At 39.8% G+C, this 25,610-nt stretch overlaps 2 protein-coding genes across 3 annotated transcripts; one reads left to right on the top strand and one right to left on the bottom strand.

The window, feature by feature from the left end:
• The first annotated feature begins 3,644 nt into the window (after positions 1-3,644).
• Positions 3,645-5,593, top strand: LOC147307246 (uncharacterized). Its single transcript, XM_086275259.1, has one exon. It carries the CDS (start codon positions 3,858-3,860, stop codon positions 5,385-5,387), a length of 1,530 nt encoding a protein of 509 aa, XP_086131385.1. The 5' UTR covers positions 3,645-3,857; the 3' UTR covers positions 5,388-5,593.
• A 3,520-nt stretch (positions 5,594-9,113) lies between these two features.
• On the bottom strand, positions 9,114-24,896 carry LOC147307245 (disintegrin and metalloproteinase domain-containing protein 17-like). 2 transcript variants are annotated; one of them, XM_086274627.1, is made up of 20 exons: positions 24,660-24,896; positions 24,252-24,384; positions 22,850-22,983; positions 22,602-22,690; positions 21,833-22,016; positions 19,418-19,548; positions 19,152-19,238; positions 18,455-18,574; positions 17,934-18,078; positions 17,557-17,648; positions 17,037-17,189; positions 14,190-14,389; positions 13,999-14,102; positions 13,766-13,900; positions 13,321-13,448; positions 13,072-13,150; positions 12,804-12,892; positions 12,621-12,680; positions 11,743-11,779; positions 9,114-10,764 (listed from the first exon to the last, which is right to left on the bottom strand). In XM_086274627.1, exons 1-20 carry the CDS (start codon positions 24,763-24,765, stop codon positions 10,388-10,390), a joined length of 2,583 nt encoding a protein of 860 aa, XP_086130753.1. In that variant the 5' UTR covers positions 24,766-24,896; the 3' UTR covers positions 9,114-10,387. The 2 variants fall into 2 exon arrangements, with proteins under 2 accessions (XP_086130753.1, XP_086130752.1); XM_086274626.1 differs by lacking the exon at positions 11,743-11,779 and having other exon boundaries at positions 9,115-10,764.
• Positions 24,897-25,610: the final 714 nt, after the last annotated feature.

Here is a 25,610-nt window from a genome sequence, read left to right as displayed (position 1 = left end):
AACACGCTTTACCGTGGTTGATGTGTGAGATAACACTCAAGTCATGGTAAGCTGCACTTACAGCTATTGTAAGTGGAACAATGAGTTATTGAGTATTGATATGTATCTATACATTATTAGAATTTTTTCTAATAGAAAAAGGTTTTCTATACATGGATATTTCTGCTGTTTATTTATGGGCTTAAATCCTTCCAAAATGTGGGCCTTTTTATTCTATGACATAACCAAAAAACTAAATAAACTAACTCCTTCAGCTGATGCAGAGGTAATCCAAAAGACTCTGACTGTGGTGAATTAGTGGATCCTGACAGTCGTCTGCACCACCTACTGGACATGTAGCCGAACAGTTTCTTTAACATCTGCCACTTCATACGGTAATACCCTGTGTTGGTCAAGTTACTTGAAAATAGTAATTATTTACTAATTACTGATTACTTCTCCAAGAAATTAATCCCATTACTTTACTGATTGCTTATTTTTGTAAGTAATTTGTTACTTTCTTACTTAGTTACTTTTAAAAAATATGATACACAACCTGAATACGTTATGAAGCATTAGACCTTTCAGCCCAATTCTATTTTTTCTGCATATTTCATGATATAAAATTGAATCAAATAAAAAAAAAAATTTCAAAACTAGTTTCATTAGTTTTAACCTTTTAATTTTATGCACGTTGCAACAAGCAAAAAATAAAATTATATGCAGCATTCGCTGACTGGAAGAAATTTGTTGATTCTGTAGATTCTGTAGATTGCTTAGATTGCTTAGCTAGTATTCAGTAAATCAAACTTGTATCAATCAGGAACATGACTGGAGCACCTGGGTATCAAAGCTCAAAGCAAGAGTGAATAGCAGAATGTGCTGTTTGGTATTGTATTAGAAAATTTGGCAAGTTTTTAATGGGCGTAACCCACATACTCAACTCTACTGGATCGCGGATCACGGGGGCAGCAGCCCAAGCAAAGAAGCCCAGACCTCCCTCTCCCCACCCACCTCCTTCAGCTTGTTTGGGGGAACACCAAGGCACGGGGGCCTCCTCTCAGTGGGACATGCCCGGATCACCTCACCCCAGGAGGTGTTCTTCTCAGATGCCCGAACCACCTCAAGTGGCTTCTTTCCATGTGGAAAGAAGCCACTTGGCCTCCCCTCTAAGGGAGAGGCCATCCACGCTTCTGAGGAAGCTCATATTAGCCATTTGTATCTGCAGTCTTGTTCTTTCAGTCACTACCCACAGCTCGTGACCACAGGTGAGGGTAGGGACGTAGATTGACCAGTAAATTGAGAGCACCAATCTGTCTGTCGATCTCCTGCTCCCTTCTCCCATCACTCGTGAACAAGACCCTGAGATACTTAAACTCTTCCACTTGGAGGAGGAACTCATCCCTGACCTGGAGTGGGCACTCCACCCTTCTCCTCTGATCTCTTAGCGTAAACTAAGATTTACAAACGTGTACAGGTATTTGTGTGTAACAAAAGCAGTCTGACCACACTCTGTGTTACAATTTGATCATTTTCTTTTTCAAAAAGCTTAGAGTGTCTAAAAATGTCTAAAAAAAATTGTGGAATTATTTTCACTCACTTACAGAACTTGCATGACCAAGCATGAAACAAGTAAATTTACTAAAGTAAATTTTACACAACAGTGTACTTGAGCATAATCCATAATGGGCTTTTTGTGAAAGTAGTTTGCAAAAAGCAAGCAGTGTCACTTTATGTGCCCTTATTTTTTGTTTTAAATCTTTTAGCGTTTCACTGCAACAAGAACACTATGAATTAAAGGGTTTTTCCACCCTGTCTTGCACTCGGTGTGGGAGAAGTTTCAGACATGACTGCATGATCACAAGACTTTTCTGGATGTTTGTCATAATCTCTCACTCGCATATCACACAACTTCATAATGTTATGAAAAAAGTTTAAATTACATATACTTTAGTACATACTGTCACCTGTAAAAGTATGTCTCCTTGAATCTGCAGGTGTACTGAGATCAACAGGTTTTTGAGGCCTACAAACTGTGTGGCAGGGCAGCATCCCCAAACAAGATATGATCATTATGATGGAGATGTTCTGGACCTCAGGGAAATTATAAAACAAAATGTACTCAGGTGAGGATCAGTACTATGTAATCAGTATCACATCCTATATATCATTCTGTTAATTTAAAAAAAATGACTACATTTGGTATGTGATGTAAACATGGCATTGTTATAGACAAGGCTCACCAGTAGTGCTGGTGAACGGAGCTTTAGCTCTGGAAGATGTTGCTCCCACTGGCTTTGCTTTTTGGCAACAAGGTTCATCGCTAAGGTCTAATCATGCTGGAACAGTGCACAGGATGACAGTGTGCAAAAAAACATGCACTCATCCAAAGTGATGGACATGTATGAATCAGTAGTAGTTGTTGCTACATGTTGTTGACATGTATTTATAGACAATGGAGAAATATCCTTAGAGATGTTTGGCCTATGTGAAAACCAGCTGATAAAAATGAAGCCTTTCTTTTAACATTGCGCAGTGAGGACCACTGGTGTGCATCACACAGCAGCTGAATAGATAAAAATGTGAGACCATGTATCAGTGCACAAAGATTTTTTATTATTTTGACATTTGTGTAGGAAATGCAAGCAAAAACTTTAAAAGAAACTTGAGTAGCGTTTTGTAAGCATAAAAACATTAAGAATATACACATCATCTGATATACAGCAGGCCTGTTTTGTTCACTAACATTCACATCCATCCTGTACACTAAAAGCTAGTGTTTTTATTTTGACCATACATGTTTTCTTAACATGAGACACAGCAGGTAACAATAAACAGGTGCATAGCTCACCTTGGCACACAGACAGAAAATTAAAAAATATATATTCAAATATTAAATACAGAATGTTGGAGTTGTCTGCTGCTGGGAATTGTATATAGATGAGAGTCGTCGGGCGTCCTGCACCACCCATCCGATCTGGAGCATAGCGAATGACGTCACAAAGGTACTCTGTGGCAGGTCACCAAGCTGACACACTGCTAACAACTTTACAGCACCTTTGCTAATATAGCTTTATAACAGAAAGAACATTATGACATGAAAATGTTATGTTTGTGCAGATTTCGCGTTTTCTAAGAAATACATACTCTTTTCCTTCTGTCCAAGATAGCTTTAAATGTTATTTATACTTGGGAACCAAATTATGATATTTTAGACATTTCTATTGAGAAATTTTCCCCACATTTTAAATATACTATAATATACATTTTAATAGACTATAAATATCAAGCAATCTTGACTGTTTTTCCAAATTCAGCATTCAAACAATGACTAAATAAATACATTCTTACCTGAGATCGACGTGCAGTGCAGGGACGAGGACGACTACTCGGGTGGGTGCTACGGAATAGTCCAAGTGACAGCAGCTTTAGTTTCCGGCCAACTATAAATAAATGATTTTTCAACGTGATTGTTGTCACCTGGTCGACTGTAATAGATCAACAATCAACGATAAACGAAACAACTATCGTTGTTCCAAATGAAACCAGACAATATTTTAACTGCTACCATTACTAAAGTTATTATTATGGGAGGCTGTGATGAAGCTTGGGGGGGGGGGGGGGGGGGGAGAGAGAGAGAGAGAGAGAGAGAGAGAGACAAACAAACCACACTCTCCGAGCGCATTCTTTTTTTGCTCGAAGTGGGCGGGGCTTAGATCAAAGGCTTCAAAGACGTCACACTTGAAGTGGGCGGGGCTTCAAAGACGTCATACAGACAAAAACCTATAAATAGCCCTCTGCAACTCTGTTTTTTCTAACGCTCGCTTTAACAAACAGAGAGAAGACATTAACAGCAAACAAATAGATATTGAAGCAAAATGGACAACAACACAGCTAGGAGCAATCCAGACAATGTCAGGAGTCATTCCACTCCTGCAAATGATGTTAGGCCACTGCTAGAGGAATTGCTAAATAATGTTACACATGAGCAGTGGCAACAGTTGCGGTCTGATTACGCCGAAAATGCCACCATAGGAAGGCTATGTAATTTTGTAGATAATGTCATTGCCCTATGCTCACTGTCAGCAGGTGCAGAACTGAGGTTTTGCCAGGACACTGCTGTCACTAGCACAACAACAGTGGCCTTAAAGCAGACACAGACAGCTCCTGAACTTGCACAGACCTCTAACACAGTTGACCGCAACACGGAAATGCCAGCTCATATTTCACAGGAAACAACAGCCAACTTGCACAGCACAGCAGAAAATTCCGCTGATGTCACATTTATCACTAATATCCAAAATACCACGGAAACAACTGAAAACTCAGAGGATTATGCATCGCTGGCAGATCAAATTAAGGCTGTGATTCTACAGAAAGCAATGGATTTGTTAAACATCCCAGAAAATAGCACAACAACAGTGGCCTTAGAGGAGACAGAAACAGCTCCTGAACTTGCACAGACCTCTAACACAGGTGACCGCATCATGGGAAATCTAATCTGTGTGCCAGTTGTTATTTTACAGAAAGCAACAGTCAACGTGAACAGCACAGCAGAAAATTCCGCTGGTGCCACACTTATCACTAATATCCAAAATACCATGGAAACACCTGAAAACTCAGAGGATAATGCATCGCTGGCAGATCACATTAAGGCTGTGATTCTACAGAAAACAAGGGATTTGATCAACATCACAGAAAACATCACAACAACAGTGGCCTCAAAGGAGACACAGACAGCTCCTGAACAACAGAAAACAACAGTCAACGTGAACAACACAGCAGAAAATGTTGCCACAAATATCATTGATACATCTGACGAGCCCAGAACTCCAATAGACAAGAAAAACCGTGACACCACGCAGGCTGTAGATAAAGCAGGAACCTCTTTGGAAAATGATGTAACCCCAAAGAAATCCTCGGCTCAACATGAAGCCAGCATGCAAAATCAATTCAAAAAACACCCTTTGGTAGCAAAGGATGAATTGTCTCAAAACAAAGAAAAATACCGATTTTTTGTGGAAACATGTATGGAAGAACTAGTTAAGCGGGTTATAAAAAAATCAGGTAAAGTCATAAGTCCAGAAAGCGTTTTAACCATCTACAAGAGGCTTAGTGAAAAAATCTGGGCTAAAATCAGGGATGAAATTGATCAAATCCCCTTAAGGAAGTTCAAAAACTTTGAGAAGGTGATTTTCAAAGCCCTGTGTAAACAGTGGCAAGAGGCAGAAGTAGTTCTGCAAAACATGGAATTAAATGAACCAACAGTCGACAATACGATTGTTAAAATTTTCATAGAAGAGGCAGCCAAACTTTCGAAGAAGCCAAGTTGCATACGTCGGTTTTTCTCATCTATAGGCCGACTGTTTTGTTTCACCAGGAGACAAAACAAGGTTGATGCATTGTAGAAAAAAATTGTGATAACCCCTTGGAACGGTCGCGGCAGATGGCTGTCCCCTCACTGAGCCTGGTTCTGCCGGAAGTTTCTCCCTCTTAAAAGGGAGTTTTTCTTCCCCACTGTCGCCAAGTGCTTGCTCAGAGGGGTTTTTCTGTTGGGGTTTTCTTTTTAATAACTTTTAAAAAAGTTAACATCAATAAAAGTTATTAAATTTTACACTGATTTCTGTTTGTTTTTTTTATTGTCTGTAAGTTGAATAAATACATTTGTTATTTCTTGCTCAGTTCAAACTGTGGGTAGAAAATGCTGTGCTGTCATGTGACCTGTACACACACACACACACACACACACAGACACACACACAGAGCAGCTAGACGAGGTAAAAACATTCCTGACTTTGTCTGTGATTTTTGGACAGCTGCAGCAAACAGCAGCGCTGTGTCTGATCAGACCACCTCAGTCGAGTTCAACACAAGTCCAGATCTGGAGTCGAGTATGAAGACCGAGTGCCAGCAAAGTCAGGAGGCTGGAACACACGTTTACAGGCTTTTCATTTCAGATGTGTTACGCCCCAGTCTAGGGGTACAGGAACGTAGCATAAGGGTTAAAAAGGAAGTGACGGTTTGGGAAGAAAAAACTATTTATTAAGTGAACGGTGGTTTATTTGTCTCCACTGAAAACTTAACTCCCTGGTGAACACAGGCCAAAATAACAAACAAAAACAAGCTAAGTCAGGAGAGGAGGTGCTATCTAAAACCCTATGTGTGGGAGAAACATTTCGTCACTCATCCAAGTGACTTCTTGAAGAAATAATTCAACTCAAGGCCGGAGCTAGTTCACAGTAAGATCTTTCCTTCCATCTCTTTCAACATCTTGCAAAGTGTTGCAAACAGAAACACTTGTGTGCAACTCCATATCACAGTAGTGAGCAGAGCAGTGCTAGGCAGCTGATGTATATTTAATTGTAAATGTGTTAATAATTTCATTTTTAAATGCTTTCCTGTGGTTCTTTTCACTTTGGCTTGAAATAAAATGTCTCCCTCTGCTGTAACCACAGCTTACTGCAATTTTTGCATGCATGTATATTTCACACTTTGAAAGAGGCAAAGCATGAAATGGTCACAGTGGGCTGGCTTGTCTATAACACGCTTTACCGTGGTTGATGTGTGAGATAACACTCAAGTCATGGTAAGCTGCACTTACAGCTATTGTAAGTGGAACAATGAGTTATTGAGTATTGATATGTATCTATACATTATTAGAATTTTTTCTAATAGAAAAAGGTTTTCTATACATGGATATTTCTGCTGTTTATTTATGGGCTTAAATCCTTCCAAAATGTGGGCCTTTTTATTCTATGACATAACCAAAAAACTAAATAAACTAACTCCTTCAGCTGATGCAGAGGTAATCCAAAAGACTCTGACTGTGGTGAATTAGTGGATCCTGACAGTCGTCTGCACCACCTACTGGACATGTAGCCGAACAGTTTCTTTAACATCTGCCACTTCATACGGTAATACCCTGTGTTGGTCAAGTTACTTGAAAATAGTAATTATTTACTAATTACTGATTACTTCTCCAAGAAATTAATCCCATTACTTTACTGATTGCTTATTTTTGTAAGTAATTTGTTACTTTCTTACTTAGTTACTTTTAAAAAATATGATACACAACCTGAATACGTTATGAAGCATTAGACCTTTCAGCCCAATTCTATTTTTTCTGCATATTTCATGATATAAAATTGAATCAACTGAAAAAAAAAATTCAAAACTAGTTTCATTAGTTTTAACCTTTTAATTTTATGCACGTTGCAACAAGCAAAAAATAAAATTATATGCAGCATTCGCTGACTGGAAGAAATTTGTTGATTCTGTAGATTCTGTAGATTGCTTAGATTGCTTAGCTAGTATTCAGTAAATCAAACTTGTATCAATCAGGAACATGACTGGAGCACCTGGGTATCAAAGCTCAAAGCAAGAGTGAATAGCAGAATGTGCTGTTTGGTATTGTATTAGAAAATCTGGCAAGTTTTTAATGGGCGTAACCCACATACTCAACTCTACTGGATCGCGGATCACGGGGGCAGCAGCCCAAGCAAAGAAGCCCAGACCTCCCTCTCCCCACCCACCTCCTTCAGCTTGTTTGGGGGAACACCAAGGCACGGGGGCCTCCTCTCAGTGGGACATGCCCGGACCACCTCACCCCAGGAGGTGTTCTTCTCAGATGCCCGAACCACCTCAAGTGGCTTCTTTCCATGTGGAAAGAAGCCACTTGGCCTCCCCTCTAAGGGAGAGGACATCCACGCTTCTGAGGAAGCTCATATTAGCCATTTGTATCTGCAGTCTTGTTCTTTCAGTCACTACCCACAGCTCGTGACCACAGGTGAGGGTAGGGACGTAGATTGACCAGTAAATTGAGAGCACCAATCTGTCTGTCGATCTCCTGCTCCCTTCTCCCATCACTCGTGAACAAGACCCTGAGATACTTAAACTCTTCCACTTGGAGGAGGAACTCATCCCTGACCTGGAGTGGGCACTCCACCCTTCTCCTCTGATCTCTTAGCGTAAACTAAGATTTACAAATGTGTACAGGTATTTGTGTGTAACAAAAGCAGTCTGACCACACTCTGTGTTACAATTTGATCATTTTCTTTTTCAAAAAGCTTAGAGTGTCTAAAAATGTCTAAAAAAATTGTGGAATTATTTTCACTCACTTACAGAACTTGCATGACCAAGCATGAAACAAGTAAATTTACTAAAGTAAATTTTACACAACAGTGTACTTGAGCATAATCCATAATGGGCTTTTTGTGAAAGTAGTTTGCAAAAAGCAAGCAGTGTCACTTTATGTGCCCTTATTTTTTGTTTTAAATCTTTTAGCGTTTCACTGCAACAAGAACACTATGAATTAAAGGGTTTTTCCACCCTGTCTTGCACTCGGTGTGGGAGAAGTTTCAGACATGACTGCATGATCACAAGACTTTTCTGGATGTTTGTCATAATCTCTCACTCGCATATCACACAACTTCATAATGTTATGAAAAAAGTTTAAATTACATATACTTTAGTACATACTGTCACCTGTAAAAGTATGTCTCCTTGAATCTGCAGGTGTACTGAGATCAACAGGTTTTTGAGGCCTACAAACTGTGTGGCAGGGCAGCATCCCCAAACAAGATATGATCATTATGATGGAGATGTTCTGGACCTCAGGGAAATTATAAAACAAAATGTACTCAGGTGAGGATCAGTACTATGTAATCAGTATCACATCCTATATATCATTCTGTTAATTTAAAAAAAATGACTACATTTGGTATGTGATGTAAACATGGCATTGTTATAGACAAGGCTCACCAGTAGTGCTGGTGAACGGAGCTTTAGCTCTGGAAGATGTTGCTCCCACTGGCTTTGCTTTTTGGCAACAAGGTTCATCGCTAAGGTCTAATCATGCTGGAACAGTGCACAGGATGACAGTGTGCAAAAAAACATGCACTCATCCAAAGTGATGGACATGTATGAATCAGTAGTAGTTGTTGCTACATGTTGTTGACATGTATTTATAGACAATGGAGAAATATCCTTAGAGATGTTTGGCCTATGTGAAAACCAGCTGATAAAAATGAAGCCTTTCTTTTAACATTGCGCAGTGAGGACCACTGGTGTGCATCACACAGCAGCTGAATAGATAAAAATGTGAGACCATGTATCAGTGCACAAAGATTTTTTATTATTTTGACATTTGTGTAGGAAATGCAAGCAAAAACTTTAAAAGAAACTTGAGTAGCGTTTTGTAAGCATAAAAACATTAAGAATATACACATCATCTGATATACAGCAGGCCTGTTTTGTTCACTAACATTCACATCCATCCTGTACACTAAAAGCTAGTGTTTTTATTTTGACCATACATGTTTTCTTAACATGAGACACAGCAGGTAACAATAAACAGGTGCATAGCTCACCTTGGCACACAGACAGAAAATTAAAAAATATATATTCAAATATTAAATACAGAATGTTGGAGTTGTCTGCTGCTGGGAATTGTATATAGATGAGAGTCACCGTGGGATAGTTGGTCACAAAATCCAAAAAAGCACCATATTGTTTTCTACAGGTTCAAACATCACAATACTGAAGCTTTAGCAAAGCTGATATTACTTCTCCCCACTTTAAGCTCCACCTACCAAATAACACAATAATGCTACTTACACAGTACCTCAAAGAAACAGCTGATGAGACAGAATGTGTAAGCATGTAAACTTCAATTCTCCAGTGATGTTAAAATACTTCTAGACCAACTCCTCCTTTATGTGTTGTTTGCACTTCCAGTAAATGTTTCCTTCACTGAAAAATAGTTACACTTACAACATTAATATAGAGAATTCTGCATCGTACTGCTAAGGTTTGTTCTGCTTCTAGGCGCTGTTTGGAGCAAGAAATGTTACGGTTACTTACCATATAACACATAATAAACCTACGAATAAGTATTTGTGTAATCATTTTCAATCTGCAGGGATTACAGTTAAATATTTAATATAATCTCTTTTTGTTCCTGACCAATATTTGCATTGTCAGAAACACATTTAGCCATTAGCTTAAACAAAATGAACATTGTTTAAAGAACTGGCAGGTTTATTTCCACAGACACTCAAAAGCTTCAAATGGCCATGGAAATAGATACCTTAGTGAAAAAGGCACAAAAACATGAACTTATTTGGATTTAGTGTTAGAGGGCTTTGAGACTTCCTGTGTTGTATTTGTTCAGTGGCTCAATCTAATTTCATGTGACTGAATAAACACTTTTAGAGCACTAAGATCTGAGAAAGATATGTTACGCTTTAACACCGGTTGCAATAAGAAAGAAAAGCATATGATGCTGCACATTTGTTCGTGTTCCCTAAAAAAAACAAAACAAATATCAGGACGCTTGTGCAAACGCACTTGTTTTTTGTTTTTCCTCTCTCAGCACTCCGTCTCTTTAGTATCAATGCGTTCCTGCCTCTTAAGGCGCCGTCGGTCCTTGGCTGGTAGGTTCTGTTCGGTCAGATCCTCGAAGGAGGATTTCGTAGCCGACGAGCAGGCTCCTGCGGTTGTGAAATCTTCCAGCAGGCCCTCCTCTCCCAGGTGAGAGCCGCTGCTGGTGTCCTCCTGGATGGTGGCCATCCGCAGCCCCCCTGCGCTGTCCGGGGTGGGGCCGGAGTTCAGATCGGGGGCCGGGGTACTGGTGTTGGTTGCGAGTGTGGCCCGGACCTGGCTCTGCGGCTGAGGCTGTTGTTGATGGATGAAGGGCACGGTCCGGCCGCCGGAGGAGGAGGGAGGCTGAAGAGGCTTGACGATGCGCACGGATGCTGACTCGAGGTTGCTCAGCACGTCTTGATTCTGAAGAGGGAGAACAGCATGTGAGGACGGAGGCAAGTCACAGCTGTGTGTGACTGAGGTGGCACCCATTCCCTTTTTACTACATTCTGTTTAATTCAGAGCATCACATGTATCCCAGAACTTTACAGTTTAACTCCCCAACATATGTTTTATAATAATAACCTCATGTTGCTGATTGCGCTACCTTTAAGTAGCTCCTATCTACTCTTATCTACACTCTTAAAACACACCCAATAGCTTAAGGTGGGAATGAGTAAAAACAAAAACCTTTCTGCCTTTGACCATTTTGAAGTGTCAGGCAAATGTGATTTATTAATTATGACTGCAATCCATTTAGGGTTACCAGCACCCTGATATTAAACACATTGGTTCAGCTGCAGGATTTAAAAGCAAACCTAAATGGAACTAAGCCATCATTAATTTGATCATTTGTGCGAGCGCTTAAAAATGCTCTAACAAGTCAAAATGTCTGCAAGAAAGGTCTTAAGAGGAATGTACCCCCCAGTCTTTTTCTTCTCCCTCCAATCAAACCCAAAGAAGGACCTCACACAGTGCACACAGCCACTAAACAAAAAATAAAAACAGTCACCTAAACGCTTCTTGTTTTGGCTTTGAAGAGCAACTAAAAACTGAAAAATGTCGACACACACTGCATCCAATTTCACGAACGACAACAATGTGAAACCCGTTTGGTCGTCTCGATGTTTGAATACTCCAAAAGTGCAATCTTGCTTACTTGAGGCAATTCCTGATCTGCTGCTCCACAGCTGTTCAGTCACATGAAGCTGTGCGAGCCTCCCTCGCTTTATTTGTCAGATGAAGACGAGTTCGAGGGGCTGCAAATGTGCAGCTGGATCAGTGATTACCATCAAGCAGTAAGTGACTGCAAGAGTATCCCAAACGTGGGCCACTGACCATGCACCGTCATGGACTCAATGGCAACGCATTGCAACACCAAGCCGTCGCACACACACTCACCTATGGCGGGAGCTCTACTACAAATTTCCACCATCTGCTGCAGTTCCAAGGCAAAGAGTGATGGACAGGTCATTCAGAAAACCCAGCAGTGACAGTGAGGCCATTGCTTGTGGATTATCTGACCACTGGTTTATACAATTTAAAGAGAGTCTTCTGATTCTCATTCTTACCCTTTTATTTTTCCAGGTCTGGGCTGGTTTACCACTAGCCTTTTCCAACATCAAATAATGATATTAAAGGTAAAACCACAATTTCCCAGCTCAGCAACAAAAACCATAACTGTTAGCAAATTTTAAAGTTGGCCTATTTTGATTTTTCTCATCTTTTGTCACACATATACCGTTTCAATGTGGGAAGCACATATAAAACATGGCCAGGCTCCCTATGAACTAAAAGCTCAGGCTTAAGATGCTCTAAATGCTAATTTCATCATGTTTCCTTTTACTCTTGGTGCTGCAGGATGATCAGAGAAGGAAAATCAGCAGCAGACACACAAGACTTTTGGTTAAACCTTCTGTTTAAAAGGCTCAGCCAATCAGAGGAAAGTCAGCTGGAAAGAAGAGGAGCTAAAAACAGATCTTGTTTTCTGGCAATGAGGGGGTTGCCGTATGCTCCAGCATAAGATATAAGCAATACTTTGAACTTTAAATGTTACACTGCAGTTTTGAATTTATGTCTTAATTTCTCATTTGCAATGAAAAAAGGCCAATCCCTGATCCTCAGTTACAGTCCTTCCTGTTTCTTCTCCCTGCTTGATTAAAGAGGTCAGTTTTTAAGAAGCAATATGGAACTGGATTAGTTTGGTTAGTCTGGTGCAAGAGAGCAACGGTGGTGCACAGGATCAGCGTGTGTGAGCACTGGAAAGTTGAAGAACTTACATTTGGAGGATAATAAAATGACTTTGTGTTCTCCTCATACTGCTGGTCGAGTCGCTTGTCCTAAAGATAGAGGTAACAGAAAAGGACAGCATAAGCATAGTGCTAATGATGCAAATATCAGCTGCTCATTGTACACTGAAGACAATGGGGATCAGTGCAAATGGATATTCAGCAGCTTCTTACCACACAGTGAACCAGGATACTGAGAGGAATCCAGAAGATGAGGGAAAACACCACGACTGAGCCCACTATGTTATCAGCCAAGAACTTCCCTGATGTGGTGATGAGGTGGAGGATAGTGATAAACACACAAAAGAGGAGAAGAAGAAGAAAAACTTTGAATTTGACTAAGCTAAGCTACTACAGTCATAAACATTAAAACAATATCACAATTATTCAGAGTTTTATTGTATCTGGAAGCATTTTCACACACTTTTTAACGCCGACTTACCAAATGTGTTTATGTCCAGCTTGTCAATAAAGTCCCACAGCCTCTCAATCACATCCTGTACCTGCTTCATGCACTTTCCCTTTATGACCGAAAACAAAGTTGACATTGAAATAAAAATAATATCTCCAAAATGTTGTAATGCTGACACAGTTTTGTCAGCACTACTGTAGTTCAGAAATACAGAAATATGATAGGATCAGCAGGTTTCTTGATTGCAGAGCAGAGAAGTATAAAGGTTTGGTAACTCACGCCTTCATCACAGAAGCCCACAGTGCAGGGTTTTCCTTTGCGAAGGAATAGAAAGTTGCCACCTTTAGAGTAGGGAGAGCAGGTGCCATTTTTACTCCTGCAGCACACTTTACAGGAGTGCTCAGTATCTGGAAGCAGAAGAGACGATCAACACAAGAAGCATTTAAAAAAATATTGAGAACTGTTATTCATTTATATCCTGGATATATTGAAAGAATATCCAAGCTTATTCAAACAGTCCCTTTTATTCTTAATATGTTACTTCCAGCTGTAAATCCAAAAAAGAAAAATTCATCTGTGATCTTGTCATTTCTTTCCAAACTCATTGATTTTTGCTTGTCTAGATACTCCTCCATCTGATTACCTCTATAATCAGTGAGAGTCTCCAGGCTTATTCAGCAAATCTCAGACATTTTCAAATGTTGTTGAAAGAAATAAAAATCACCATTGCAAGCGCAAGGCTGAAGGTTCAGCTCAGCCTCACAGAAGGGCACACACTCTCCATTGCGACACAGGCCTTTGTCAACACACACTGTTTTGTCAGCAGCATTTTCAGGAGGTGGGCATTCACTGCTGTTACCTGTTATGTGAAGAAAAGGGTTAATTTATCTAGTTTTTTAATAGGCAGGCTTGAATAACTGCTGCAGTTCTCGTGTTACACCAGCAGGAGGCGATCACCTGTGCAGACTGATTTGCCTTTACAGGTAGCATTGATGGGCTCCTGGCACACTGTTCCTCTCTTTGCATAAGTGCAGTTCTTGCAGCAAGGGCTGTTTCTGTCACTGTAAAGAAATCAATTAATCCAACATTTGATTCGATTGTTGTTTTTCAAAAAAATTCCTTATAGATCCATCTTTTGGATTTCATACCTGCACTTTGCATGACTTTTGAACTTGCAATTGGAGGTGCAGCAGGGGTCATCATTGAGGTGGAGAAGCCCAGGGTCGCAATCTTCCCCATTCTCCACTCTGGAGTTTCCACAGACTTTGCTGTTCCTCTCTTTGAAGCACAGCGGTGCCTTGTGACTTAATGTCTTCTCTACAGAAGCCTTGCTGCAGTTGGAGAAATGCTTGAGGAAAAACAAGAAGATAAGAATTAATCTGTAACAGGTTAAAGAGGACTAAATTTTTACTGTTATTTTGTGTGTGTGATTAAAGGTGATGTGACAAAGAATAGTCATGAATCTTTAACGCTGAAATAATGACATACGCAAATCACTTGCCTCTAAATTTTCCAAACCTGAATCTCAAAAGGTTTAACAGTTTATGCAATTATCTTGTTTTATGCTTCTCCTCAAACACCTAACGTGGTTGATGTGAAGCTGCAGAAATCATAAGGCCAATGATGGAGGAAGCGCATAAGATTTTGCGTGTGTTGTTAATTTCACAGGAACAACTGTGACTCAGTTATCCCACCTTCTGCACAACCAGAAGCTGCCATCCATTCTGCCCATCACATTCTGTATCATCTCAGCTCATCTTGCAGACATATATCCTGGTATGCAGCAGTCTATTCAAACTAAACGGCATCATAGCCTATTTAAAAAAATAAATAAACAATGCTACCTGCTGTAAATTTGATTGATCTGCCCCCTCAAGTACAACTTGTTGGCAAGGTTATTATGGTTAACTAAAACAAAATGTGACATTTTAGCTAACTAAAATAAAAACTAGACTTTCGAAAATAATTAAAACTGGTCAGATTTTTATTTGTTTGGCTGTAACAAAAGGGGACTTTAAGTCGACTGCTTTCTACAAGTTCTGTGTTTAAAATGTAAAGCTGAAACTGATTTTCCTAAACCTTGCCTCTGGCATAATCCATCGATACAATAATAACATTACAGACTAAAACTGAAACAAATAAAAACTAAATGGAAACGAAACGAAAGGCCATGGTTCTCAGCCGGAAAAGGGTGGAGTGCCCACTCCGGGTCGGGGATGAGTTCCTGCCCCAAGTGGAGGAGTTCAAGTATCTCGGGGTCTTGTTCGCGAGTGATGGGAGAAGGGAGCCGGAGATCGACAGACGGATTGGGGCTGCGGCTGCAGTAATGCGGACGCTGCACCGGTCCGTCGTGGTGAAGAGGGAGCTGAGTGTAAAAGCGAAGCTCTCAATTTACCGGTCGATCTACGTCCCTACCCTCACCTTTGGCCACGAGCTGTGGGTAGTGACCGAAAGAACGAGATCGCGGATACAAGCGGCGGAAATGAGCTTCCTCCGAAGGGTGGCTGGCCTCTCCCTTAGAGATAGGGTGAGAGGTTCGGCCATCCGGGAGGGGCTCAGAGTAGAGCAGCTGCTGCTCCACATCGAAAGGAGCCAGCTGAGGTGGTTCGGGCATCTGACAAGGATGCCCCCTGGGCGCCTCCTGGGTGAGGTGTTCCAGGCATGTCCCACCGGGAGGAGGCCCCGGGGCAGACCCAGGACACGCTGGAGAGATTATATCTCTCGGCTGGCCTGGGAACGCCTTGGTGTTCCCCCGGATGAGCTGGAGGAGGTGGCTGGGGAGAGGGAGGTCTGGGCCTCTTTGCTTAGGCTGCTGCCCCCGCGACCCGGCTCCGGATAAAGCGGATGAAGATGGATGGATGGAAACGAAACATTTTCAACGATAACTGAAACGAGCAAACTCACTCTGGAAACTTACTGAAACTTAACCAAATGAAAAACAAAAAGTCCAAATGAAAGTAATCAAAACGATAATAATTCTGTTTCTGTTGTGGACTTGCTGTTCTGACCTCTCACACTGTACACCGTTTGATTTCACCACAGAGTTGCACAAAAAGATGATGCCAATCACTTATAACCAATAGTTTGTCCATTCCCACAACTTTTTGATCAAAGCAAATCAAGTAGTAGCTGAACTACGAGCACAGCTGAAGTATTGTTGGGTCTGCCCCCCCCCCCTTGTCTAGTTATGACATGCCAGCCCTGTCTCCAGGACCAAGTATCTACTGTGCTTATCATGGTTGTTTTCTTTTTGTTGTCTTTTCTTTAATCCTGCCAAAAATAATCACCTATCTGGCCTTTTATCAGCACTACTCCTGTGCCGCACATATTTAAACTAAATCCAGAACTCACTGTGTACACTGCAGCCTGTGAGCTCAACATAAGAAGGACCAAGATTTAATTAAGCTTAGGATCAGGTCTTATTCATAGTGAGTAATACTAATTCACACAGCTATGTATTAATGACTAACATTGTGGGTCATCGCAGACGTTCTCTCTTCCTGGCATGTGACTGTATTTGTCTCTGTGTCAACATGGACTTTCACGAAGAACAGTTTAACCCTCCTCCTTCATCTTCCTGGTGTTTAGGTCTCAACTTTATTTCAAGTAGCGCAATTTCACTAATCCTCCAAAGGTCATTGACATTTAGTTTTTTATGTTTAGTGTGCAAAGATGTACAGTGTAGTTTTGTTTTTTCTCTCTTTAATCATAACATGGCATCTCCTCTTTAGGTGGAAACTAGCTAACTAGCTTCTCGATCATTTCTAAGGCTGCTTTTTCATGGATACCTGGATGTTAAACTTTATTGTAACACCTTGGACGACAGACACATTGATCATGATACTGTAGCTGAAAGAACCTGGACTATTTAACTCTCAGTGTTGCTTCACTGTGTTTACTTTGGGAAGTGAAGAAGCATCTGAACCCTGGAAATAGCTAATGATGTCAGGCTTACCAAGCATATATGTTTTTATATTACATGAATGGATAGTTACCTTGTTGTTGACATGATCTCCACTCACAGCAATAGGGTACATGACAAACTTCCCCCCCTGGTCATCACTGGGGGCACAGTACGGTATATTATCAGGATCATGCTCTGCTCCAAAGTTATGGCCCAGCTCATGAGTAGTTACCAAATCCGCCTCCTGATGAGACAAAAACAACATTAATTTTTAATGCTTAATTTTTAAGCTACCTAAGAATAAATCTAGAATCTAAAATCCATTCTGTTTAAAATAAAGGTAAAAGTTATAATTACATAGTTAAGTTTTGCACATTATATTTATAACAGTAAGCGTTTTGCAGATGAGCGTGGAGCATAACGCTACTTGGGGTGTCAAAATGCAGCCTGACTTGACATCGATACTCATCACACCCACACAAAAAGGTGTGTCTGCTCTACCTAGAACCTCAGCTTGGCAGACTGACATGTTGCGTAACATCTTGGCTGAACTGCACCCAGCAACTCGTTTTATTCTGAAATTATGACTAAAGAAATGAGACGAAACAGACCTTTGTGAGGATGGTTTTGCCGTAGTTCTTGGTGCTTGTCAGGCCTGTGTTGAGATAACTCGGCTTCTTTGAAGAATGAGATGGATAGTAAGCTAGAAAATTACAAAGGAAAGTGTCAGTACCTTTTTTTGTTTGTTCTAAAAAAAGCCTCCAACACATGGCTTTTTGTTTGGTTTCTTTTCAATATTATGGCTCGTTTTTCTTTTTGTTTTTAGCTTCACAGAGTAGAAATCATAGTTTGTCCATCTGGTCAAGAGCTGTGCCAGTGCAGTAAATTTTAATGGAGCTAATTGTCCTAACAGGGAAACGCTAAAAGTTAGGCTTTCAAAATGACATTAGAAAAATCCTCCATGCAAATAATCAAAAAGTGATCTTACGTTTTGGGCAGAGTCCACCTAGAGCCTGAGGTTTGGAGGGGGCCACATACGCCAGACCCAGTGTCCCCTCATCAAAGTCCTGGTATGTAAACAGGTGGGCCAGACACACACTAGAGGCATTGTCAGCAATGTCCGAGCTGAATTGCTGCAGGACAAGAGGATTCTTATTTGTCACCATTTCTGTAAATCCTAATTATTTTTCAATGGCAATACAAAAATATTGGACATTCAGAAACTGAGCTCTGTGTAAAACTCTTTGATTTGGAACAATATTTATCTTATACCAGGACATTTTACATGATGCACTCAACTTATTTACCATATTACCTCAAACAAACCTGTGCTCAGCTACTTGAACTCACTATTTTTATGCATTTGTGTAAATGGATTAAACAACCTGATTGAGTTGAACTGAATGATTTCCAAAACTAATCTTGGAAATATGAATCCAGTCAGTTTTGCCTGAAAAGGCCCCTTTGAACTTTGTGTATCTATACACTTTGGTTTTCTTGCTTTTGTACCTCCAGAAGTCTCTTCACGTCCCAGACCTCCTTTCCTTTTACAGGGCTGTCCTCCATGTTGTAATGGACCCAGTTGGGCTGGTTAGGGGGAGGCTTTGTAGGCTCCTTGTTAATAATGATCTGCGAATAGTAACCAAAGACACAATTTCAGTAAGTGTCATTTCTGAGTAATACAAAATTTAAATTAAAGCCATGCCCCTAAGTGTAATGCTAATAATAAGTGCTACGTGGAACATTTTATTTGAAAAGCTATTAAAGTAATAAGAGCAATGTGTTGGGCGTTCCCTTTCAGACCCTTACTGGGGGTTAAATGTGACACAGTTCAAGTTCCTCTTGACATTTATTGTGAAGAAAATTAGTCATTAAGCAGCTAAATGAATGCATATCTTTTCAGTGAGAACGCACTGAGTTCATAGTGTGACAAACAGTGTTTCTATTCATTCCCAAAGCCAGTGGAACAAATTAAATTACCCAACGAGGAATGCACAAAAGCTTCCAGTTTCTCCTAAAAATGCACTTCTCAAAGCCACTGAGGGGGCAGCGTTATTCTCAGCCTCATTTCCGGAGTGACGCAATATAAAACATCAGCCATCGTGAGGCTGGGAGCAGCACCGACTGACACTAAATCGCCACAAGTGGATCAAAATGTCAATATTTGACAGTACTGTAATGTTATGACACACAGCCACGTACACACCTGATGGATCTGGACCCCATAGTTTTTAAATTCCTTACTCCATGTTGTGTTTCTATAAATATCGTCAACTCGATCAATTAGCTCAATCTGGGATAGGAAAAGAAAATAATCAGACATACAAATAAAGCATTTTGACACACCTGAATATGCAAACAACAAAATTCCTGCTGGCTTTATTTACAATTACTCTTTCAACGGGAAACAAAATGTGACAAAAGTTATTCTGCTGAAATATACATGTATAATAACACATTAGAAAATCAGACCAGGTAGTTCAGAGTAATGCTCTCTTCTTTGCGGCCCATGTGTCTGTAGAAGCGGTAGTCTGCAACCAGCAACAGGGGACAGGTATTCTTCTTGTGATCGTGAACTTGTCTCTTCTCTCTGTGGTGGTATTCTGCCAGGACGAAGCAACAGAAGCAGAGAGAAAGAATAAGTACAAGCAAAAGATTCAGAAAAGTAGAATCTTTTTTTGTAGCATTGCCTCACCAGATAAGTCTCAGGTAAGACAGATTAAGTACAAAGTACATAAAGATGCTGGACAATGAGGCCACGCTCCAATATCCCATTGTTAATTGTCCTCATTTTCAGATATAGTAACATGACTTCTCTTTTTTTGCTTGGCTGTGATCTGATTAAGCTCTACCTCTGTTCAGGCCAGATTTAAATAGCAGATTTAGCCTTATTATAGAGGTTTAACAGCACAATAAATGTGGATGAGGTGTACTTTACAGGGAGGAACAAAGCCACTGTAAACACAAGGTAATTTAATGCGCAGATCATACAGTGTTGGGCTCCATCACCTACCTTAAGCGTAGGTATTCATGATATACTCAGTTATTTATTTTTAGTCCGCTTAAGTTGCTTTGTTCTTCCTTTATTAAAAGTCTAGCATTAATCCATCTACCCACTCACTTTTCCAATTTAAGGTCGCAACCTAGCCATCACGAGGTACACCCCTGACAGGTTGGCGGTTTACAACAACATTAACACAGACACACAAACAACCATTCGCGCTCACACTCACAACTACGGACAATTTAGAATCAACAGCTAAACTAATATGCATGTTTTTGGACTGTGTGAAGAAGACAGACGACCCACACGGGCACAGAACCAGAACCTTCATGCTGTGAGGTAACAGTGCTAACCGCTGCACCAGTCTGCTGCCCCTGCATTCATTGTCAATATTCAATTAATCATGTTCCTCAGCAGGGTCCTTCAAATATAAGCCAAATATGTGTTTAGACACGAAGGAAACAAAGTTCTCTTGCTGCAAGGATTTTCAAACTAAACAGAAGATGGCTTTATTTTATTCATTTATTTATTTTATTTTTTGGGTTATTTTTAAGGGTTTTGGGGGTTATTTTAAGGGGCTCTTTGCACAATTCCTCCTATTGTGCAAAGAGCCCTACATCACCCAGCTTTAAAAAAAACTCTTCTATAAAAGGTGGAGGGCCATGAGTGCAAAAATAAATTAAACAATCACATCATTAAACATCCAAAAGTTGGTTCTGTTCACCTGGACGTAGCGCTTTCAGTGGAACGAACGTTTTGTCACTTTGATAAAATCCAGATGAACAAAACCAACTTTTGGGGATTTCCTCATCTGGATGACTAAGTTGGCAACAACACACATCATTAGATAATTAATTAAATATGAGTCAATATTTAATTAAAATTTAAAATAAATACATAAACAATCTTTTACATTTTTTAAATAAAATAATATTTAATTACTTACACATTAAATGTTACAATTCATATTAATATATAATTTATTTAACTCATTTTGGCTCTTGCAGCCTTCCATATAAACTAAGGCGATCCTTCATTATAAATCTGTGCTTTTAATAGACTAAAAATCTACAACCTACTACCCAAGATAAAATCAACAGCAAATCCTTTAGGAAAGAATGACGATTAATACAATTTAAAAATAAATAAATAAATTATTCGAATGCATGTGCAAAGTCATTTTACCGTGTAACGGTCACAGTATGTTCGTCATAAAAATCTGAATATTCTACCTAGAAATGTTTAAGTGAGACTCACACACCCTAAATAATGCATTACAGAAAAGGAAAACAGGAAGACATCCTTTGGGGCATTACATCACACAGTACACTCGACACTATTCAAAAGTGTGGGTGTGCGCTTCACTGTCCTCCACAACAAGCAGTGGGAGACCAGTGACGACTCAGAGTCCGCTCATTGGGCAGAGGAGCATCCATGAATTTTAATGCCTCCTCCTCCATACGAACCTTCACCTCAGCTCATTTCCCCAAAGAGCATTTTCAACCAGGAACCAGTGAGAGCTGTTGCATACATTTCCTCTGGCACATCGCGCTGTTATATTCTTTACATTTCCAAAGCAGCACAAAAGAATGAAGAGGCATTTGGTTTTTACATAATGCCTACTTGTGATCAGTGTGTATGTGCATAACACAGGATGGAGATAGAAAGGCTTGTATTAAAGTGACTGAATCCAACACCCACCTCCTTTGTCTCACTACAGGCTCCTCTTTCCTTCTCTCCACCTTAAACATTTGCTATCCTCCTACTCTTTTTCACCTACTCCTATAATCCACACCAGCACAGAGCCCACGCTGTAACAGCACAAATATCTGCACAGATTTGCGAGATTCACCACTTCAAGAGAGTTAAAAAGCACAGCTCACCCTCTTCCTGGTCCACCCTCTCCTGCCCTTCCCAGTCCCCTCTGGTATTCTGTGGCAAAAGGGGCTCAGTGTTGACGTAGCCACACACTTTTGGAGAAGCAATGCGGCTCAGATTCTTGACATCTTCTGAGCGATAAACCAGCAACCTCCCATCAGTTGGGGAATCGGTAAATCTCCACAGGGGCTGCATTTTTATAAATTTTTTAAAGAGAGAAAGAAAGAGCTGGTATTAGAGAGAAAAAATCACAGAGCTTGATGAAACGTGAGTATTGATAGCTGGAGAAAAAAAGACAGTAAGGGTAGTGGTGTGGTGGGAATGGACTGGCAGGTGTGTCAGATTTACACAATATGAAAAATGCACTGTATCGTTTACTTCTGTGTAGTTTCACATGTTAGTTGTGAATAATTAGAACAGATATTGGGCATTTTTAATCACACAAAATAAGCTCATTTCTACAAGGCATCGATTATTTAGCTGCCTCACTTTCTACTAATCTAGCATCTTTTTCAACTGACACTATAGGTAAGCTCTATACTGGTAATATTTTATGATATCTCAGCAAGCAAGCCCAGCACGTTGTACTCAGTTGTTGTATACATATAGATTTTGGGGTTTTGTATTGGTTTTGTTATTGCTGCCGTTACATGCTTCAGGAGTGCGGGCTTGATGATGTGAAACAGCTAAGGTTAAGCGTCTTACAAAGAAAAATACTGAATTTAAATTCTCCCTCTATTTTGGCACGGAGACAGCAGGTATACAGATGCATACCTCTACATTGTACTCTGCTTCATCAGTCAGAATGTGAGCAGAAAACTCATCTCCGTCTATGTGTGCCTGCACACGCGAATTCTCCTCCCCTGCGAACATAAAACAAATTATTAGTAACATTTAATAAATATGGATTTACTTCAGATATATAAAAATTTGCTTGATTTCCACATATAAACTGTAACTCTTCTAAAATGAAAGACTGGAAAAATTATATTCTGAAAATGTGTTTTTTTTCATTCACTCACCAACAACATGGCCAGTGAAATAGTTTTGGAGGTGAACATCATAATTTTCCTTCATCCCGTGTTTGTCAACAAACACAGCTTGGAAGTTGTCCGTGAAAAGGTCTGTGTTTGTGGTCAAGTAAAGTTTGAAATGTCTGGATTTGGAAAAGAAGATAACATATTTTACTTAACTAATAAATGGCTGTTTGGTCCTGTGTGAGACATCAAACTGGGTTTAGCAGACATAGTATTCACTACGGGTGCAACGATACACAAAATTCACGGTTCGGTTCGATACTTTGGTGTCACGGTGTGTATCTGTCTGTATCTCCTCCTAGATTGGAACACTGTAGAACATCCAGTGTGAGGGCCAACATCTATATAACATATACAAATATTCTATAAAAATCCCACAATTGTATATATTTGTACATTTGACAGTTCAATTGAGCACCAAACACCTCGCACAGGAGTTTGCTAGTAAATATAAATTGCAATTATTAAATAGAGCAGGCAAAAAAATAGTCTTTGGGCACATTTCGATTTTACAGTTTGTGTAAATTTAGAATTGTCATCTCAATTATTTTTGACGTGAGAGGATTTAACAAAACTAACAAAACTGAAACCTTTCTTGTTCCCCTTTCAAGACAAAGGGAACTAGGCACGAACTCACCGCTTCAACTGAGCCTTTTCTTTTTACAAATAACACTTCTTACAAAACAGTCTATAACAGCCACAACAGTCTATTAGGTTTGTACTGAGCCATGGCTGTGTGGATTTTTAACAGTTTCTAAAAGGTAGAACGCAAAACATTTAGCTTTTTCCAAGACTTACACAGTTTCTGCCATTACTGCTATTTGGCAATGATGGCAGTAATGCACATGTAGGATTCACCAATAAAAGAAAAGGTTCTGAGTGCTTCGGGCAAAAAAGCAGCCCAGTTAAGACTAAACGAAAGAAAAACAAAGCATGCTTTGAGAAAATCAGGAAAGAATTATCAGGAAAGTGCAAGAAAAATGGCTTAAAGAAAACAAAGCTCCTATGAGATTAATTTTTACCCTCTCTGTAACACTTGGAGACCTGATTGTGCCACTGATTGTGATCATTATTATTATTAGAATATAGTGACTAGTGAGACAACAGCAGATCAGTGTTATAATCTCTGAGCCACAAACACAAATTTGTGTTTCTAAAGAGACTGATAAAAAAAAACTAAAAAAAACATGTCAAACACGTTAGAGATGTTTTACCAGGTCCTCATTACTCCAAAACCAATGTATAATATCACAGTGGAAATCTGCTCATAGATTTGATCAAGATTTTTACCTCATGTGCACAGCTATAGGGGTCTTTGTTTTAACACAAACCTAAAGGAAAAGTGAAGCGACTCAACAACATCGCTTAAAAGAGCTCATTGTTGTACCTGTGCAGGGCTCTGAAGCTCACCAGACGCTCAAGGTGGGACTGGGTGTGGACGTCCCTCTTCCTCAGAGAGTGCAACTGGAGGCCTGACAAAGGCAGCACCTCATAATCTGACAGGACTGAGTTCAGAGAATCTGGAATATGAAGGGGAAAACTGTCACATAAGACCGAGGACATACTGAGTTCGTTCATTTACAAAAGTCTGCACATGTGAAAACGCCCCTGTGCTCGCAATTAACAACTGTTCGGGATTTCGTGAGTTAATAAGTTATAACATATCTAAGATCGAGAAAATATAAGTGGCATTGCTTTAAAGTATTTATTATTTACCAAAATTATCCAGAAGATAGCTTTAATGTTACCGTAAACTAACTTCTGCTTAGGCTGAATTGCTAAATTAGCTTCTTACCAAACTCGGGGTGGTCTTCGTGGTCCCCATCGGTAGCAGTCATTGGCTTAATTGCAGCGTTTACCCAGCAAGGAGCCAGAAGGGTAAATAAAAGTATGCTCTCCATTTTAAGCAGAGCTCTCTATACATGTGCTGTCATTGTCGGGGGTAAATAATCCGTTTGTTTCGACAGCTAGCTAAGCTACCCGGAAGTCCACCGAATGGAAAACATCCGCTAAAAGCTAACGTGCCGTTGGAAAGGAGTGACGAATGACGTCAGACACATGAAGAGCAAAACTGATGTACGACATTAGATAAAACGCTTGATTTTGAGATATATATATATATATATATATATATATATATATATATATATATATATATATATAAAATCTGTAGTTTATAAATAAACCTATAGAAATAATGTAAATGCCATTTTGCATTTAAAATTTTAAATACACAGAAAATCTCAATTCCGTAAACATAAGCATGAGGAGTTGTTGATATATGACTGAGATCGTCTTATCATACTCCTCAGTGTGTATTTATACCGCTTGAGTAAAGTACATCTTGCATCCGAGAAAAAGAAATCCTCTCCGTGACTGAAAACTAAAACCAATAGTGAAACTATAACCAAAATAAAACTGAACACACCAAATTACAAGCCCAGGTCATCCCGAGTTTACCTTCAAATCGGAGTATGAACAAATGTACATACTGCTGCTCCCTTTAGGGGTCGCCACAGAAAATTATCTGCCTCCATCTCACTCCCTAGCATCCTCTTCTGACATGCCAACCCTCTCTGCATGTCCTCCATTACATCCACTATTCTAAGTTTCTCACACATCGAAAACATCTCAGGTTTTCCTCTATGCCAATATGTTGTCATGTATTGCACTTAACTCACTGGGACAAAACATTTTCATTTCAAATATATTCATGTTTCATCTGTATTTTCCACCAGTGTTTGTT

Source organism: Aulonocara sp. 'chitande type north' Nkhata Bay, linkage group LG19, assembly GCF_057382095.1.
Source record: "Aulonocara sp. 'chitande type north' Nkhata Bay isolate Kocher_YH1m ecotype deep benthic linkage group LG19, A_spYH_male_GT1.1, whole genome shotgun sequence".
Classification (NCBI taxonomy): Eukaryota; Metazoa; Chordata; class Actinopteri; order Cichliformes; family Cichlidae; genus Aulonocara; species Aulonocara sp. 'chitande type north' Nkhata Bay.
The sequence above is the reverse complement of the archived record's forward strand: the minus strand, read 5'-3'. Positions and strand labels throughout refer to the sequence as shown.

Excerpts from the sequence above, each read along its gene's own strand:
- LOC147307246 (XM_086275259.1), top strand. The coding sequence starts at position 3,858 with ATGGACAACAACACAGCTAGGAGCAATCCAGACAATGTCAGGAGTCAT.
- LOC147307245 (XM_086274626.1), bottom strand. The coding sequence starts at position 24,765 with ATGGAGAGCATACTTTTATTTACCCTTCTGGCTCCTTGCTGGGTAAAC. Across the intron at positions 22,691-22,849 it reads TTTCACTGGCCATGTTGTTG|GGGAGGAGAATTCGCGTGTG; the intron begins GTGAGTGAATGA and ends TTATGTTCGCAG. Across the intron at positions 12,893-13,071 it reads GCTGGACATAAACACATTTG|GGAAGTTCTTGGCTGATAAC; the intron begins GTAAGTCGGCGT and ends TCACCACATCAG.